Source organism: Microtus ochrogaster, chromosome 4, assembly GCF_000317375.1.
Source record: "Microtus ochrogaster isolate Prairie Vole_2 chromosome 4, MicOch1.0, whole genome shotgun sequence".
Classification (NCBI taxonomy): domain Eukaryota; kingdom Metazoa; phylum Chordata; class Mammalia; order Rodentia; family Cricetidae; genus Microtus; species Microtus ochrogaster.
The window spans coordinates 36,341,741-36,361,734 of NC_022011.1; the positions used below are offsets into that span (position 1 = coordinate 36,341,741).

At 39.3% G+C, this 19,994-nt stretch overlaps 1 protein-coding gene across 1 annotated transcript in view; it reads right to left on the minus strand.

Moving 5' to 3' along the window:
- Ccdc7 (coiled-coil domain containing 7) overlaps nt 1-19,994 on the minus strand; it is a 210,830-nt gene that overhangs the window by 140,006 nt on the left and 50,830 nt on the right. The window contains exons 11-16 of the mRNA XM_026778625.1: nt 16,860-16,921; nt 16,245-16,301; nt 10,033-10,108; nt 5,787-5,817; nt 5,318-5,407; nt 784-863 (exon numbers count right to left, since the gene is read on the minus strand). Of these exons, the coding sequence (XP_026634426.1) occupies nt 784-863; nt 5,318-5,407; nt 5,787-5,817; nt 10,033-10,108; nt 16,245-16,301; nt 16,860-16,921 (396 nt within the window). The remainder of the gene's footprint in view (nt 1-783; nt 864-5,317; nt 5,408-5,786; nt 5,818-10,032; nt 10,109-16,244; nt 16,302-16,859; nt 16,922-19,994) is intronic.

Consider the following 19,994-nt stretch of genomic DNA (forward strand, 5'->3'; position numbering starts at 1 on the left):
AGAGAGAGAGAGAGAGAGAGAGAGAGAGAGAGAGAGAGAGAGAATGCTCATGTTCATATCACAGTGTATGCTTGGGGATCAACATTTTTTTTAAAGAAAATAAGAGTTTCTTTTATTTCTAAAGAGTCAGTTCTTCACTTTTACTTTGTGTTTGGGTCAGGGTCTCTTGTTTCTTCCTTTGCACCGCATATACGACCTGCTCCTGTCTCCCATCTCCCCCATGAGAGTGCTGGGATTATAGACATGAGCCATGCAGCTTTTTATGTGGGCCCCAGGAATCAAACTCAGGTTGTCGGGCCTATGTAGCAAGTGCTCTTACCTGCTGAGCCATCTCCTCAACCCCTCACACATTAAACTAATCATTAAATCCATGAGACTCAAGTAGTAAATAAAGTAATAACTTTCCTAAGCCAGCTTTTCAATGGTACGATCAGAACATGATGTGGCTAAGGTTTTGAAAGTGCACTAAACATTTATCTTCCCTGACCACGATTCTTCAAAGGACAAATTTTGTGTCTAATAAGTTTCTTTCCAGAAACTAACACTCTCTGCAAACACTGAATTCATTAAAAAACTTTATTGCAAATAAGGTATACCAAGAAAATTTAAATTACAATCACCAATTTATAATACTTACATTCACTTAGAAGAACCATGTTACAATAATCCACTCATAAAAATAGGTAATTTTCTTTTTTTTTATGAAACTGAACATAATTAAAACCTGCCGCGGAAGAGAACAAGTTCCAAGAAAGGAACCGATCACACATCTCCACGCCTCACCTTTCTGAATCTTTCTCTTTTTTCTTTTCTGGCCTTGTGGATCTCTTGGTTCGATCTTCTTTACCTGATGGCTTTGCTTTCTGCACAGTTTTGAACAAGTCAAAATTAAAATAGTGCATGGGAGTATATGCTGCTGAGCTTTCCCCTTCACCCTGAGTGAAACCATCTGAACAGAAACAGAGCAAAGTTAATGATATACCTACTGTTCGTATTTGTACTTAACAGAAGAGATAAGGCGGGGCTACTTGCGCATGCCCACACGTGTGCAGGTCAAGAGTCCTCTACTGCTCTCTAGCTTCGCTTTTGAGATGCAGTCTCTCATTGAACATGGAGTTCACCATTTCAGCTCGACTGGCTGGACAGTAAGCTCCTGGAATCTGGCCATTTCTATGCCCCAGTGCTGGGGCTACAGATACACACCACTGCACCAAGTCTTTGATGTGGGTGCTGGGGATCCACATTCACCTCATCATGCCTGCGCAGTAAGCTCACTACCGATACCAGTATCCTTTGGATCCATACATTTGAATTTTCCAGTTCTGCTATGGTGTGGCCTATGGCTCCTGAAAGTCACCTCATCTGCCATACTTGCAGTAGAGCCAACAGGACATGGAGAAATGTTAGGAGGACATAATACAAAAAGACCATTTGTGATACATTTAAAAACTAAGGTAAATGACTCAGAATACACAAGTTTATTGAGAAGACACAGTCCCATGTCCTGAATGTTTAGAAGTTGAACCTGAAGGGAAACAGGGTTATCTGAAACTGCAAAGAAACATGAAAAACCAGGCATAGTTTATGTGAGACTTTGTATCTTTAGAATCATTGAGCTGGCAAAGCTGCCTTCAACTGGTGTTTAGTCTGATGAAATGACACACATGCAGAAGTGAAATTCAAATTATACTAAATTGTGCAACATACTTGGTACAAATTTGTGTCTTAAAACCATCAGTATATCATAGCTGAACATGTGTTAAAGCATTTCCGAGACAGGATCTAAGTTTTCTAGACTGGACATGGGCCCATGATCCTCCCGCCTCAGCTTTCAAATGATAAAATTGCAAGTAAACATCAGCATGCCTGGGCAAAATATTCTTGAACTACTCTGAAGAACCAGACTACTTTATATATGGGTGTAGAGAAAGAATTTTTATCAAGTATTAAAATTATATATAATAAAGACAAATGAAAGCAGCATATGGTTATATTAAAAATTCCAATGTATACAAATATACTATCATGGTAAACTTATCATAAGATAAACATAGGTGAAATAATTCCCCATAAATAAAAAGTTACAGCCAGGAAGTAGTGGTATACACCTTTAATTTCATTATTCAATATCAGAGGCAGGCAGGTCTCTGAGTTCGAGTCCAGCTAGGGTTACACAGAGAAACCTTGCCTCAAAAAATTCTGACTCTCAATCACTAACAAATTTATGAAGTTAAATATTTTCCATAGAAATGTCCTTCATGAAATTGAAGAGGATATCAGAAAGAAAGAACTCCCACATTCACGGATTGGTAGAATTAACATAGTAAAAGTGGCCATCCTACCAAAAGCGGTCTACAGATACAACAAAATTCCAACACAATTCTTTACAGACCTAGAAAGAACAATACTTGACTTCATATGGAAAAACAAAAAACCCAAGATAGCTAAAACTATCAGGTATCATCATCCCTGATTGAAAGCTGTACTACAGAGCTATAGTAATAAAAACTGTATGATATTGGCATAAAAACAGACACATTGATTAATGGAATTGGATTGAATTCCCAGACTAAACCCACACACCTGTGGACACTTGATTTTTGATAAAGAAGCCAGAAATGCATAAAAGAAAAAATAATCTTCAACAAACAGTACTGATCTAACTGGATGTCTGTGTATAGAAGAATGCAAATAGAATCATATTTAATACGCTGCACAACACTCAAGTCCAAGTAGATCAAAGACCTCAACATACAACCAGATACACTGAACCTGGTAGAAAAGAGAGTAGGGAATATCCTTGAACACACTGGAACAGCAGACAACTTCCTAAACAACACTTATAGTACAGGCACTAAGATCAACAATTAGTAAATAGGAACTCATGAAACTGAAAAGCTTTTGCAAGGCAATGGACACTGCTAATAGGATGAAATGACAGCCCACAGAATGGGAAACATTTCACCAACTCCACATTTGAGAGAGGGCTAATAATCCAGACTTTATAAACAACTAAAGAAACTAGACATCGACAAACCAAATAATCCAATTAAATATGGGATATAGAACCAAACAGAATTCTCAGTAGAAACTCTCAGATGGCCGAGAACCACGTAAAGAAATGTTCAACACCCTTAGCCACCAGTGAAATGCAAATCAAAACTATTTTGAGATTTCATCTTACACCTGTCAGAATGGCTAAGATCAGTAATATAAGTGAGAGCTTGTTGAAATATGAGCGGCGGGGCTGCGTTTCCCCTGGTTAAGATCATTCCTGGTAAGCCAGCTTGTAGACTACACAGATTAATAGAAATGGGTTAGATTAATATGTAAGAGCTAGCCAATAAGAGGCTGAAACTATTGGGGCCAGGCAGTGATTAAAAGAATACAGTTTCCGTGTAATTATTTTGGGTAAAGCTAGCCGGAGGCGGCCGGGGTTCTGGGGGCACAGCCCGCTGCTCTTATTTCAACAAGAGCTCATCCTGGAGAAGATGTAGATCAAGGGGGGAACACTCCTCCACTGCTGGTATCCAGCTACTACAGAAGTCAATATGGTGGTTCCTCAGAAAATTGGAAATCTAGGTACCCCAAGATCCAGATATACCACTTTTGGGTATGTACCCAAAAGATACTCCATCCTACCACAAGGACACTCATTCAGTTATGCTTACAATAGCTTTTTTCATCATAACCAGAATCTGGAAACAACCTAGATGTACTTCAACTAAAGAATGGAAAAAAGAAAATGTAGTACATTTACACAACAGAGTATTACTCAGCCATTCAATGAAACGACATCATGAAATTTGCAGGCAAATGGATGCAACTAAAAAGAAAATCATCTGGAACAAGGTAAACCGAGACCCAGAAAGACAAACATGAGATATACACACTCATAAGTGGATATTAACTGTTAAATAAAGGATAATCATGCTACAATCCACAGACTCAGAGAGGTCAAGAAACAAGGAGGGCTCTAGCAGGAATACATGCATCTCCCTGGTAAGTGGAAATAGAATAGATTTTTGTGAGCAGACTGGGAGTGAGTGGGGTTTGGAACAGCAGGGATCAGGTGGGAGAAGAAAGGACTGAAGGAGGGAGTATGATGAGAGACGGGAATAGGAGGATATTTAGGGGACAATGTGGAAACTAAGGGCAGTGGAAGTTTCCTGCAAACAATGAGGGTGATCCTAATGAAGGGTCCTAGTAATGGAGGGTACTGAGCCTGATCACTCATCTGTAACCAGGCAAGGCTTTCAGTGTTGAGACTGGAACACCAATGCAGTCACAAAACTTATGACCTACAACCTGCCTGAAAGATATGCTGGGACAATGGTGGCTCAGAGCTTGCAGGAGTGACCAATCAGTGACTGGTTTAATTTGGGAGCCCATGCCAGACACTGCCTGGATGGCCAGGAACTAGAAGCAGGATAGCCCAGATTCCTAGGGTAGAACCAAAAAAAGTCAATGAAATGATTCCTAATGATATTCTGCTTTACACATAGGTAGGTGCCTAGCTAGCCCAATTGTCATCAGAGAGGCTTCTTCCTGTAGCTGACAGGGGCAGATGCAGAGTCCCACAGCCTAACATTAGGCAGACTCAGGGAAACCCACAGAAGAGGGATAGGAAGGATTATCGGAGCTTAAGGGGTCAAGGACACCATGAGAAAACAGCTCACAGAATCGTGAAGTAGGTGATCACAGAGACTGAAGCAGCAATCTTGGAGCTGCATGAGTCTGCACTAGGTCCTCTGAATATATACTATGGTTGCTCTTGTAGTTTGGGGTGCTAGTGGGGGGGGGGGTTCTGACTCTGTTTGCATGTTCTCGGGACCTTTTCCTCCCACTAGGCTGCCTCATCCAACCTTGAGATGAGGATTTGTGCCTAGTCTTATTGCATCTTGTTATGCTATGCTTGGTTGATATCCCTGGGAGGCCTGCTGTTTTCTAGAGGGAAATGGAGGGGCACTGGATCTGGGGAGAGAAGAGGCAGTGGTGGGAAGTGGAGGGGGGAGAGGGAAAGAAGGCAGCAGTGTGGATGTATTGTATTAGAGAAGAATATTTAAAAAGAAAAAAAATGGTTAAAATGAAAAAAATGTCTTTCACAATAACTGAGCTGTTTCTGTTTTCGTAGCATCCTTATGGATCTGATAGCTAATACTGAAATTTAGAGTATTAATTTGGGTTTTTAAATCAGCTTCTAAAAATTATGACTATTAGAAACACGTCATAAAACAAGTAAATGTCACTTTGAGTCCCATTTCTATGGGACTAGGTCTTCTTGGGCATGGCATTTTTATCACTTGTGTGCACCAACCTCTGACTCTCTCATCCTCTGTATTTCACTCTCCAGTAGAGTTTTCTCCAATAATAACATCTGAAAATCAGTTTCCATCTGTTTATATTTCTAAAGATAAATGAAATAGATCTAATTAAAATCAAGCATCTCAGTAAGACTTATTTCAATACCTAGTTATTAATGTAATCCTAACTTTATTGAAGCAAGAAAGAAAAGGAGCCACTAGCATTAATTTCTAAGTTGCCATTGTGACTGATCTGCCTAGAGAAACAGGAGACCCCAGGTTAGTGTTTCAGGAATGCTTCTGAGTGGCAGTGATGAATAACAAGTAAAAAGAGCATGCAATGTCTTCTAGTTCAGGAGCTCAGAGAAGCTGGGGGAACTGAGTGAGCGCTAACCTCTAATTACAACAGAAAATTGTTGTTTGTGGAGTCTCTTCAAAAATCAAGGACAAAGTACAATATTAAATTAAAAATGTTATACTTACAGCCTCAGCTATACTCTGATCATTTAAAGCTCTGAAAAACAAAAGTAACTATGCTATAATAAATATGTACAAATGCTTTAGTTATGAAGCACAGTAGATTCTTCTCTCACAACCTCTTCTCATGCTGTAGCCAACATCTGGACTCCTGCCAGGATCTTCCCTTCATGCATCCACACACACAACCCTTTGGGCGGCCGTCACCACAACACACCCCAAAATCCCACATCCTCTTTCTGAGTCAATCTGAGGAGTATCTTCCCCACCCCACCGGAACTCGCGTGGATCCCAGGGCTCTGGCCTCATCTGGCCAGCCTTGGAACTATGGAACCGAGAGAGGAAAGCTGTACAAGTAGAACAGATCAAGTGGAAGACAAAATAGAGGGTCTTGACCAAACAAAAGAGGAACCTGAAAAATTAAACAAAAATAAAATATAGGAAATGAACACACAGGAAATGTTGGACACTATGGGAAAAAAAAACTGCCTCTAAAATATAATACATGAGGGGGAAAGAATTCCAAATCAATGACATAGAAACCAAAGTCACAGAAAACTCCCCTCAACTCAAGAATGTCTCACCCATAAAGATATAAGAAGCACACAGAACACCAAACAGACAAGGCCAGAAAAGAAAATCCCCATGGTATATCATAGCTAAAACACTAATTATATTCTAAAAATACTTACTGTGATGCTGTATAATCCAAGGAAATTGTTTAGAAAAACGTATCACCTAATGTCAAACTAACCCATGTTGAGAATTGGTGATTGTATAAGAACTATCTCACAGAAACTAAGATGACTCACTCAGCCAGTCCATTTCTGCACCCTGACCCCGGGAGTGTGATTTTCTTCTCAAAAGCCCCTCACATCATACAATGCAAAATGTTTATTTGTACACACACCTGCATACAGACACACAACCATGGCTAGTAATTTACACTCAAAAATATTTTTTATTTACTTTGTCCCCCTGTTTTTACCTTTTCCTACTTTGGAAATATTTAATCAGAACAGAAATGTGTGCACTATGTAATACCTAGGAAGGGAAACTCAACATTTATACTCGAGTGGAGAGACTTACAGTGTCAGAAGCTTCTGTGAGGGTCTTCTCATAAGCTTATTCTTCACAGAATTCCATCGTCCTGATTTATACTTATTGCTAGTGTTTCTACTTATACACAGTGTAGGTTAGCATCATGTGATTACTGAAATCTGCGTCATTGTGTTTAAAACTCCAAGGCTACAGAAAAGCAGCCAGGAGCTACAATGAACTTTTCCACACTTCACTTAAATTCCTACATTTTAGTGTTTTGATATGTTTCCTTTGTGTCTTAATCTCCATGTATGTATATATGACATGTATGTACATGTTCATATGTGTGTATATATTTGCTGAACCATTAAAATAAACTCTAGTTTTAAAAAACCACTAAGGATAACATAACAAAAGCTACAAGAGAAAAACACAAATCATATATCTATCAGGAAAACTATCAGAATGACAATTGATTTCTCAATGGAAACTTTGAAAACATGGACAGCCTGGAGCAATGTATTTCATGTACTAAAAGACTCTGATAGCCAACCTAAAATAATACATCCAGCCAAAATATATGATATGACTAAAGGATAAATAAAAATTTTCAGGAGATAAGCAACCTACAATAATTATAAACAACCCAACAATCCTAAGGAAAAGACAGGAAACATTATTTTGGGCTGAAGAGAAGAGTGAATACAGCATATTACAAGAAGAACAAAGCCATAATTACTAAAACGGCTACGAACACATCAAAAAATTCTCATAATCCCTAGCAATTAAGGGAATGCAAATAAACAACATTGATATTTTATTTTACCTGAGTCAGAATGACAAAGATCAATGGAACAACAGACCACAAATGCTGGAGGGGATGCCAAGGGCATGGGGCAACCCTTATTCACTGTTAGTACGACTGCAAACTAGTGCAGCCCCCATGGAAATCAGTGTGACCCAGCTACACCACCCCTTGGCCCGTGGTCAAAGGATGCTATGTCATATTTCACAGATACTTGCTTAGCCGTGTTCATTGCTTCTCTACTCACAATAGCTAGGAGATATAAAAAACTTTAGTGTCCTACACCTTATGAATGGTATATACAGGAGAAGGTGGGGTGGGGTAAAGGGGAATATAGGATACAAGGGATCTGATCGTGGAAATGGGAAAAGGGAGTTCCTTAGGGAGGAAGAGGGAAGTAAATACAGAAGAACATGGGAGGAAGGTAAAGGATGAATGGTCAGATATAGTTGATCTGATAGGGAAAAGCAATAAGATCAGGCTCTTTTATGGAAGAGGGAGGCAGGCAAATATAGGGAATAAATGTAGTTATGTAAAATAACAATGCTGATGTTGAAAAGAGCCATAAAGAAACACACTATTAACTGCTTACCTTAAAAACCGTAGTGCATATAAAACAGTGTATAAATATACATATGTCATTTCTATAAACTTTTCTCATGGGGCAGTTGGCACTTCCTCCAAGAGTCAAAGACCATCTAACAATTAACCCCGATACCAGACATGAGAAGACTTATTTTGGAGTTGTTGGCCAGGACTAAGGGACTCCCCAAGCATATAACCTACTCTTGTTGCCCTTGTCACTTCTCAGAGGGACAATGTAAGTTTCCGTTGCTGAGGATACCATGTACTTTAGAAACAAGGCTCAGAGACCCCTGAGATGGGACTGATCTGAATAACCCCTCCCTGAGGACTACCTTTCATGGTAACAAAAGGCACCGTGTGCTTACAAAGGTGAGAAGCAACCAACAATTCCACCCAGTTATGATGTCCAATAAGCACATTAATGACCAGCATAGCATGATGAAGTGGTCACATAGGTATCTAGTTGGTTACCAATGGTTTTCTAACTGGACTTAAGACCCATTCAGGATGAGAGAAACCATGCCTGGTACTGGAAAACTAGCTAAATACTCAGTGCTAAATGAGGCAGTGGTGGCACACGACTTTAATCCCAGCACTTGGGAGGTAGAGGCAGGCTGATCTCTGTGAGTTCAAGGCCAACCTGGTCTACAAGAGCTAGTTCCAGGACAGGCTCCAAAGCCACAGAAAAAGCCTGTCTTGAAAAATAAAACAACAACAAAAATACTCAGTTCTAGTGAAATCACGGTTATTGGAAGAGAATTTACAATCACTAACTTACTAACCCTGCATTATCCCTAACAACAAGGTATAAACATTTGTATTTAAACCACAGATAAGTGTACTCTTCACCCATCATCGAGGAAATTTCTCTTTGCAACCAACAGAGACTATGACAGAAAACCACATCCAATCAAAATGCAGAGTTGTGGAGCTCCTGTCCCAAAGGCTTCATGTACAAAGCACTCTAAAAGTTAAGACTCAGAGACCATTTGGGAAGAAGATGTGGAAAGATCGTAAGAGCCAGAGGGTCAGGGAGTTTTCTGTGAAATCATACTTCTCAATAACATCAGAAGCTACACCTGTGAAGTCTCACCAACAGGACAGCCAGAGGTGAACAAGGAGGACACCAATGAACAGGTCAAACTGGTTGGGGAAAAGCCACGAAGCTCTGTATGTATTAAAGAGTAATTGCTGCTTACTCTGCTCCTCATTCCTTGATAATCATTATTTCACACGCTATAAATGTGACCACCCTAGGTAGCTCCTGTAGGGGAACCATATGCTTTTTGTCTCTTTGTGGCTGGCTTGTTTGATTCAGCATAATGTGCCCATGTTTTAGTCACATGTGACACCTGTCCATACTTCTTTAAAGACCAATGATACATTGTGACACATTTTGTTTTTCCAGTCACCCATTGTTGGAAATTTTTGTTTGGATGCTATTAACAGTGCTGAAGCAAAAACATGTATATGTGTCTCTTCAAGACCTCAGTGGCATTTTTTAATGTATTCCCAGGAATGGAATTGTTAGGTAATGTTTCATTTACACTCACTCTTCATTTTTTGAGGAATCAACATATTGTTTTTTTCCATAGCATATTTTTATAACCTGTGTGTTTGTAATTTGAAAATATAAAATTCTGCATATGCATAATTAAAACTATATACATGCATGTATACATATATATACATATATAGATACATACATACATTTAAGAGGCAGCTTTCGATGAAGACCTTATTTCTTATCTATGCTCCCAATGCTTCTATTCTATGAACTCAATTTTATAAGGAAAAAAAATAATTATTCTCAAAACTTACCTCTCTAACATATTTGTCTGATTTTCAAATATTTTCATCATCACGTTCATCCGTTTAGTCACTGAATAAGGAGCTTCTATTACAAAAAAACATAAAGGTGTTGTAGTGGCTGAAGTTATACGATCAACCAATTCAGTGATACAGATGGGAAACTAAACCAGCATAAGGAGGTGACATGATACTTCCAGCTGCATTTACCTTATTTCATCCTACACATCATCTCTGGCTTCCAAAGGGAAATAGTTATATTACAGGACATACTCAGAGGCAAAACACACACACACAACCTGAAGATAAGCAATTATGAACACAGAATTCAGATACAGTGGACATTTTTAAGTTATAGGGCAAGAATTTCAAACAACTAATTAGCAGTATTTATTACCTAGGGAAAAATTGGCAACATACAAGAGCAGATGGCAATATAAGCAGAAACTCTAATAAGTACAAAGAAGTCTTCAAGTTCTACAACAATGAAACAAAGAGTGCCTTGTGACTGATTCGGGCAGTAAACAAAAACAAACAATAGGAAAATCTCTGCTACTCTTCTAGGAGCACTTGCATTGTGCCAGTCACACCAATGTTGTTGTGGGATTTCCTTCTGTATGCTGTGAATATATTTCATTACTAGTGGTCAATAAAGCAGCTGCTTTGGCCTTTGGCAGGGCAGAATACAGCAAGGTGGGAAATCCAATCAGAGATAGAGGAGGAAAGAAGGCAGAGTCAAAGAGATACCATGTAGCTGCCAAAGGAGAAAGACACCAGAACCTTACTGGTAAGCCACAGCCTCGCGGTGCTACATAGACTAATAGAAATGGGTTAATTTAAGATGTAAGAGCTACTTAGAGATATGTCTGAGCCATTGGCCAAACAGTGTTATAATTAATATAGTTTTTTGTGATTATTTGGTTCTGGGTGGCCAAAAAACAAACAACAGCAACAAAAAACAGTCTCCACTTACAATGTGCTTTAATCTGTGAGGGCTCCTTTAATCATGATAATAACCAAGAAATATTCTACTGTTGTCTAATAACTATGCCTAATCTATATGGCTACTGTCAGGAAAAATGTGATTAAATACTTGGAATACTTTGGAAAACAATCTTCGCATTTTTAGATAATTATTAAGGGTGTTTTGCAAACCACTAGAGCAACTCTCTTGAAAAGTCAGCGAGCACAGATGGTGACTGCACAGAGAGAACCAAGAGGTGAGTGACCAGCCCCTCAGTTGGATGATCAGTCTCTAGGCCCTGGGCCCTTCCCCCACTATCACTAGCTGACCATCAGGCAAGCCTCTTAAAGGCAGGCTGCTCCAACATATGCCAAGTGGGTGGACCCTGTAATCCACAAGGTCCACTCTGCCACCAACTACACCCATTCCCTGTGTCTCAGTGCCTCACTAAGACGTAGACTACAACTGCACAGATCTGACCAAGAGGTGAGTGACCAGTTCTTCAGCTGCACAACCCAGTCTCTAGGTCCTAGAACCCAGGGAAAAATCCTGAGTCCCTCCCCCAACACAAGCTGGTTAGCAGGCAAGCCTCCTGTAGGTTGGCTGCTCCACAACCCCACACCCAATCTGTAATCTTTAAGTCTCACGCTCCCTTCCCCATCTCCACAACCTCAACAGCTAACTGAGACACAGATTGTGACAGCCATAGAGCTGACCAAGAGATGAGAGACTAGCCTCCCACCTGGACAGCCCAGTCTATAGGCTGTAGGCCCCAGGGCAAAACAACAGGCTCCTCCCCCACCCACCTCAGCTTCAGTGACTAAGTCAGCAGGCAAGCTTCCATCACCCTCATCTTCTGCATCTTGTAATCTACAAGTCCTACTCCCCACAAACCCACCCATCCCCTGAGAATCGACTCTCTGAGACACAGACAGAGACTGCAATCATCAGTCCAAGAGAGGATCCCTGAGACACAGACAGCAACTGCAATCATCAGTCCAAGAGAGGATCCCTGAGACACAGACAGAGACTGCAATCATCAGTCCAAGAGAGGATCCCTGAGACACAGACAGCAACTGCAAGGATTGGACCAAGAGGCAAAGACACTGCTTGTACCAACTGGAGGAAGAAATGAGCAGGCACCAATGCAAGAACACATTTAACAAACTAAAGAGCAATATGGCAACGCCTGAATCCAGTGGTCCTACAACAGGAAGACCTGAACATCCAAACCCGGAAGAAGCTGAAGAAAATGACCTTAAATATAACTTTATGAAGACGATAGAGACCCTTAAAGAGGAAATGAAAAACCTCCTTAAAGAAATGGAGAAAAGGCCAAACAAAAAAAATGGAAGAAATCAATAAATCTCTTAAAGAAAGCCAAGAAAACAATCAAACAGGTGAAGCAAATGATTCAAACAGTTCAAGGTTTGAAAATTAAAGTAGAGGCAATAAAGAAAACACAAACAGAAGGAATTCCAGAAATGGAAAAGCTAGGTAAATAAACAGGAACTACAGATGCAAGCATAACTAACAGAATATAAGAGATGGAAGAGAGAATCTTGGGAGTTAAAGATATGACAGAGGAAATAGATTCATCTGTCAAAGAAAATGTGAAATCCAACAAGTTCTTAATACAAAACATTCAGGAAATCTGGGACAATATGAAAAGACAAACCTAAGAATAATAGGGTAGAAGAAGGAGAAGAACTCCAGCTCAAAGGCACTGAAAATATATCAACAAAATCATACAAGAAAACTTTCCCAACCTGCAGAAGGTTATGTCTCTGAAGGTAAAAGAAGCTTACAGAACACCAAATAAACTGGACCAAAAAAAGTCCCCTTGTCACATATTAATCAAACCACTAACCATACAGAACAAAGAAAGAATATTAAGAGCTGCAAAAGAAAAAGGCCAAGTAACATATAAAGGCAGATCTATCAGAATTATACCCAGCTTCTGAATGAAAACGCTGAAAGTCAGAAGGTTCTGAGCAGATGTACTGCAGACACTGCAAGATCACAGATGCAAGCCCCAATTATTATACCCAGCATAGCTTTCAATCAGCATAGATGGAGAAAACAAGATATTCCATGACAAAAGCACATTTAAACATACCTATCCACAAATCCAGACTTACAGAAAGTCCTAGAAGGAAAACTTCAATTAAAGGAAGATAGTGCACTCTCAAAAACACAGGCAACAGATAAGCTCACACCAGCAAACCTCAGAGAAGGGAAACACACAAACACTACTACTGAAAAATACAGGAATAAACAATCACTGGTCATTAATATCTCTTAATATCAATGGACCAATCCACCTATAAAAAGATATAGGCTAACAGAATTAATATGAAAACAGTATCCATCTTTCTGCTGCATTCAAGAAATACATCTCAAAGGGGTGGAAATTTTTCCAATCAAATGGACCTAAGAAACCTATCCTAATATCTAACAAAATCAACTTCAAACTAAAATCAATCAAAAGATATGGAGAGGGACACTTTAAACTCATACGAGGAAAAACTCATCAAGATGAAGACTCAGTTCTTAACATCTATGCCCCAAGTACAAGAGCACGCACATTTGTAATAGAAACATTACTAAAGCTTAAATCATATAGCAAACTCCACACACGAAGAGTAGAGACTTCAACACCCCACTCTTGACAGTAAACAGGTCTACCAGAAAGAAACTTAACAGAAATAAGAGAACTAACAGATGTCATGACTCAAACAGACTTAACAGGCATCTATTGAACATTTTTACCAAACACAAAAGAATATACCTTCTCAGCACCTCATGGAACCTTCTCTGAAATTGACCACATACTCAATAACAAAGCAAACTTCAACAGACACAAAAAATTGGAGGAATCCACTGTGTCTTATTGAATCATCATGGCTTGAAGTTAGAATTTAACAACAACACTAATTGCAGGAAGCCTACAAACTCATGAAAATTGAACAACGCTCAACTGAATCACCCCTGAGTCAAAGAAGAAATAAGAAAGCAATTAAAGACTTCCTAGAATTCAACACAAATGAATACACAACATATCCAAACCTATGGGACACTATGAAAGCAGTGCTAAGGGGAAAGTTCATAGCACTAAGTGCCTGCATAAAAAAAATGGAGAAAAATCCCCCTAGTGATTTAACAGCACACCTGAAAGCTCTAGAACAAACAGTAGCAGACTCATCCAGGAGAAGTAGATGAAGGGAAATAATCAAATTGAGGGCTGAAATCAATAAAATGGAAACAAAGAAAACAAACAAAGGATCTATGAAACAAAGAGCTGGTTCTTTGAAAAAATCAACAAGATAGATAAACCCTTATCCAAACTAACCAAAAGGTAGAAATAGAATATCCAAATTTAAAAAAATCATAAATGAAAAGGGGGACATAACAACAGAAACTGAGGAAATCCAGAGAATCATTAGGTCATACTTCAAAAACCTGTACTCTACAAAGTTGAAAAATCTAGAAGAAATGATCATTTCTCTAGTTATGTACCACATATCAAAATTAAATCAAGACCAGATAAATAATTTAAATAGACCTATAACCTCTAAGAAAATAGAAGCAGTCATCAAAAGTCTCCCAACCAAAAATAGCACAGGGCCATATGGTTTCAGCTTAAAATTCTACCAGAATTAGCTCAAAGAAGTGCTAATACCTATACTCTTCCAATTGTTCCACACAATAGAAACAGAAGGAACATTGCCAAGCTCTTTTTACAAGGATACACTTACCCTGATACCCAAACCACAGAAGGATACAACTAAGAAAGAGAATTATAGCTCGATCTCCCTCATGAACATTGATGCAAAAATACTCAACATAATACTGGCAAATCAAATCCAAGAACACATCAAAAAAATCATTCATCATGAAGTAGGTTTCATACCATGTAATCCGCCATAAAAATAAACTGAAAGCCAGGCGGTGGTGGCGGCTGCCTTTAATCCCAGCACTTGGGAGGCAGAGGCAGGCGGATCTCTGTGAGTTCGAGACCAGCCTGGTCTACAAGAGCTAGTTCCAGGACAGGCTCCAAAGCCACAGAGAAACCCTGTCTTGAAAAACCAAAATAAATAAATAAATAAACAAACAAACTGAAAGAAAAAAAACCATATGATCATCTCATTAGATGCTGAAAAAGCATTCAACAAAATCCAACACCTATTCATGATAAAGGTCTTGGAGAGATCAGGGATGCAAGGAACATATCTAAACATAATAACAGAATTATACAGCAATCTGACAACCAACAATAAATTAAATGGAGAGAAACTCAAAGTGATTCCACTAAAATTAGGAACAGGACAAGGCTGTTCACTCTCTCCATATCTGTGCAATATAGTGCTTGAAGTTCTGACTAGAGCAATAAGGCAACAAAAGGAGATCAAGAGATACAAATTGGAAAGGAAGAAGTCATATTTTTGTTGTTTGCAGATAATATGATAGTATACATAACTGACTCCCAAAATTCTACCAGGGAACTCCTACAGTTGATAAACACCTTCAGTAATGTGGCTGGATATAAGATCAACTCAAAAAAATCAGTAGCCCCCTATATACATGATGAAAGGGCTGAGAAAGAAATCAGAGAAATGTCACCATTTATAATAGCCACAAATGACATAAAATATGTTGGGGTAACACTAACAAAAGAAGTAAAAGGTCTGTACATCAACAACTTTGAAGAAAGAAATTGAAGAAGATATCAGAGAATGGAAAGATCCTCCATGCTCTTGGATAAGTAGGATCAACGTAGTAAAATGGCAGTCTTACCAAAAGCAATCTACAGATTCAATGCAATCCCCATCAAAATTCCAACACAATTCTCCACACATAAGCACACACACACACACACATGAGAATCCTAAACAGTCGTTAATGCTAAAATTCTCCACAGGTGCCCGTGAAGGTGCTTGTGTATATATAGTATATGAAGACTCCTACGCTGGTCACTTTTGCACAGACAACAGAAAGAGCTTCAAGGATTCTGAGCTGCTGTTTGAGGCCAACCTGGGATACATTAGACCCTTCCTTAAACAAACAAACAAACAAAACCTGATGAAATCTTGAAAGCAGCAAGAATACAGAGGTTTCTTACTATGATAGTATGAATGAGAATGTCCCCCACAGGCTCATGCACAAAAACGCTTGGTCCCAGTGGGTGAGGATAACTGGGAAGGCTATGCAGTCTTTTGGAGATGTCAGCATGATGGTGCTCAGATGAACGGCCACTTACCTGGCTCAGTTTCAGAAGCAACTTGAGATTTGTAAGCTGAGTGAGATTTTATGAATTCTGAAAGAGATATACATATCTGCCATTACTCATTTCATATAGCCATCCTATGCATCCATTGGGTTGACAGTCTACATGTTTAATTTTAATGATTTGCCCAAGAGGAAGACGGAACAACTCCATGGGAACAACAGCAAAATTATAACATTCATCTTTTAAGAATATTTATTTTTACTTTATGTGTTCGAGTGTTTTGCCTGATAATGTGTATCTGCATCATATGTGTACAATGCGTGCAGACACCAGAAGAGACAAGCAAATTCCCTGGAACTGGAGTTACAGAAAGGTGTGAGCTGCTATGTTGGTGTCAATCAAACTTGGTTTCTCTGCAAGAGCAGCCAGTGCTCTTAATGAGCCATCTTTTAACTTGGCATTAATCATTTACATTTCCAAAATCCAAACTGTAATAAGAGTTGTATTAAAATAGAAAACTCCCTACTGAACAGTGTATTCCGTTTGCCATTGTGTAATTTTTTAATTGCAAAAATTAAGCTTCAAGTATCAAAGTGCTAATATAGTTGGGAAACTGAATAAATTTTAAGCATTCATAAATATTACCTTCGATTTGCTTCTCCATAGCTTCGTAACTTCTCATTGAACCTGGTAGCGTGTCTTTTTCCCTGCCAAGAGTACCAATAAATAAAACTTGTTATACACATCAAGAGTTGTTACAGTGCCCAAGGAACTATATTTAACAGATTAGACATATGATGTCAAGTTAACCTATCATTTATACTTCATTCATAGTTACTAAGATAAATAAATTATAAAGCCATCCGATGCTATAATGGCCAAATTCTGTGAATTGTGCATTCCAGGATATAGTTATATACACCAGTAACATTTAGAACTAAAGTAACAAAATTCAATCTGTAGAAACTGGAGCTCTCTTTTTGCTAATTCTCACTTGGTGCCATGCTAAGAGCACAAGGCTGAGAGTGAGACAATCTTCTCCAAACCTCTATGTGGCCTGGAGCCAGTTGCTCTGCCTCTCTCCTTAGATTCTTTATCTGTTAAAACTTACATATGCTAATTCCTTTCTCATAAAGTAGTTATGAGGCTTCCAGGAGAAACTAGAAAAGCACCTTGTGCACAGAAGACATTTAAAGGTCAAACATAAACACATTCAGAAGCATTCCTGACAGCAAACAGCTCAGGAATGTACAGAAGCCTCCTTACAATACCAGGGTAATAACAGGTCACACAGAAAGCACATGGAGAGACCGCATATGGAGTATTGGTCTCTTCCAACTATGAGAAGTTTTTCTTTTAGCAATATGAAGCTGCTTTGTATATACTTGAAAACCAGTGGGTAAAAGTACAATTCTAAACCTGGTTTTAAAATTAAAAAAAAAGTTGGGTTTGCTACTAGGACTCACTCAATCAAATTCAGACATGTGAGACCCAGAAACATAATGTTTGATCTCACCTGTAATTTCTGGCTCCAAATATTCAGATGGTGAGCATATGACATGGAGTCATGACTAAGAGTAGCAAAATATAAAGGGACTATAGGCATGGGGGAGGGACATGAGAAGAGATAGCAGTGTATGAGAGATATGAAATGGGAAATAAAAAAAAGCATGGAGGGGTTCAACTAGAGAGGAGGGCTGGGAGGTCAATACAGAAAGAGAAAGACAGAGGGGGAACAAATAACACCAAGATTGCTGGATAAAGCCTCAAGAAACCCCATTGCTTATATTTACTTAAATTATACACAATACATATTACTGTCTATCTATCTACCTATCTATGTATCTCATAGATACATGTGCCTATCTACACACACACACACACACACACACACACACACACACACACACACACATACACACACATCTGTCTATCTGTTGGTATGTCTGTGTATTTACGTATCATCCATCCATCTATCTATCTATCTATCTATCTATCTATCTATCTATCTATCTATCTATCTATCTTCTTACCTACCTACCAATCTACCTAATACCAAGGAAGTTACACCAATTGGATGACAATGATCCCCACAAAACCCCAAAACTATCAGAGACACCAGTACCAGGAGTGAGAAACTGTCTACTGAATGGTTGATCGGGGTATCTTGAGTGGCTCCTAAAATAATACAGACTATCTATAAACCTTGGTTGCTTCTTAGGAGTTGAGGGTAGAACCCTGAAGAAACTGTATACTTTGGACATGCAGTCAGATGATTTGAGCTGTATCTGACCTGACGGCTTCCTTCCTGCAGTCTATCTTCTACAGTGCCAAAAGATACTTTGCAGGCTGCCAAACAAGGGAAGAAATTACAGTCTGGCCCAGTTGAACTGTGATGATGAACAACGTGGCAAGATCTCCATATGCTGAAATAGTGGCATTCCCATGTTGTTGGTAACCAGCCGCTGTCTAACTTGACATAAGGCCCACTCAACAGGAAGGAAATCAAGTCTAGTACTGGAAACATAGCTAGTGAGATCATGGACCTCAAAAAAGAATCTACCATCACCAACTTGCTAAGCCTGCATAATACCTAACTATACTCTAAGTCTTATCCTTAATTTCATAGTTAAGTATAACTACGCTTCTCATCAAATAGGCCTCTCTTTATAGAAAATGCAGGCCGTCCTAGAAATCCTCAAGTGGACAGAATACACAGGCCAACAAAGCATGCGGAACCTAGCCCTAACAGATATTTCTACATCATAGCACCTGCATTGACTTTTCAGAGAACATTTCAGAAAAGGGGATGGAAAGGTTGTAAGAGCCAAAAGACCAGGAAGTCTGGTGTGAAACAGTCTCTCCTAGAAATGTCCGTGCAAACAAGACAAGAGAACACTGGCAGTGTTGATAAACATGCAAGTGTGGAAGGTGAAAGTTTTTGCAGAGTCCCACCCCTAGACAAAGAATTACAGACAGTTATTGACTGCTGGGAAAGGAATAAGCCCGTCTCACAGATGATCCCTCTTTATGCGCTGTCCAATGCAAAATGATCAGGCCTGAAACCATCATACACAAGCAACAAACTCGGCAGGTTGTAATTATGTATTTGTGCATACCTATAATGCATATATACATAGGTGTATGCAATGATAATAAAGAAAAGGGGTTATCAATTTGAGGGATCATGGGAGGGCACCTGGGAAGGGCTGGAGGGAGGAAAGGGGGGTATGATGTGATTCTATTTCAACTAGAATATATTTTAAAAGCATTCAGAAACATGTTTACAATCCAGATGTCTTAAAGAGACTACTACCCAGAAGAAGTTTTAAATAATAGTTATAGCTGTTGAGTAGTTAAAGCATGTTTCGTATGACCCAGGAGCCAATACTAAATCAAATTTGAATAGCAACATGTGACTAATGTCTACTGTACCAAATAACACCATCTCAGACTATTAAAATTTCAAGTCAGATGCCGGGCAGTGGTGGCACACATTTTTAATCCCAGCATTTGGGAGGCAGAGGCAGGTGGATTTCTATAAGTTCGAGGCTAGCCTGGTCTACAAGAGCTAGTTCCAGCCTTCTGCAGGGCTGTCTTTCTTTTGCACGACCCAGCCCCCCAGCACCCCTCCCCAACCCTGCCCTGCTGTATGCTAGGACCAGTGCTCAAGAACAGTTTTAACCTCCTACACTAAGGCTACCCACCCAGAGCGGTGAGTGCCTGCCTACCGGGCAGGCCTCAGGGTCCCCTGTAAGGGAGCCCGGGCACCTTCAGCTT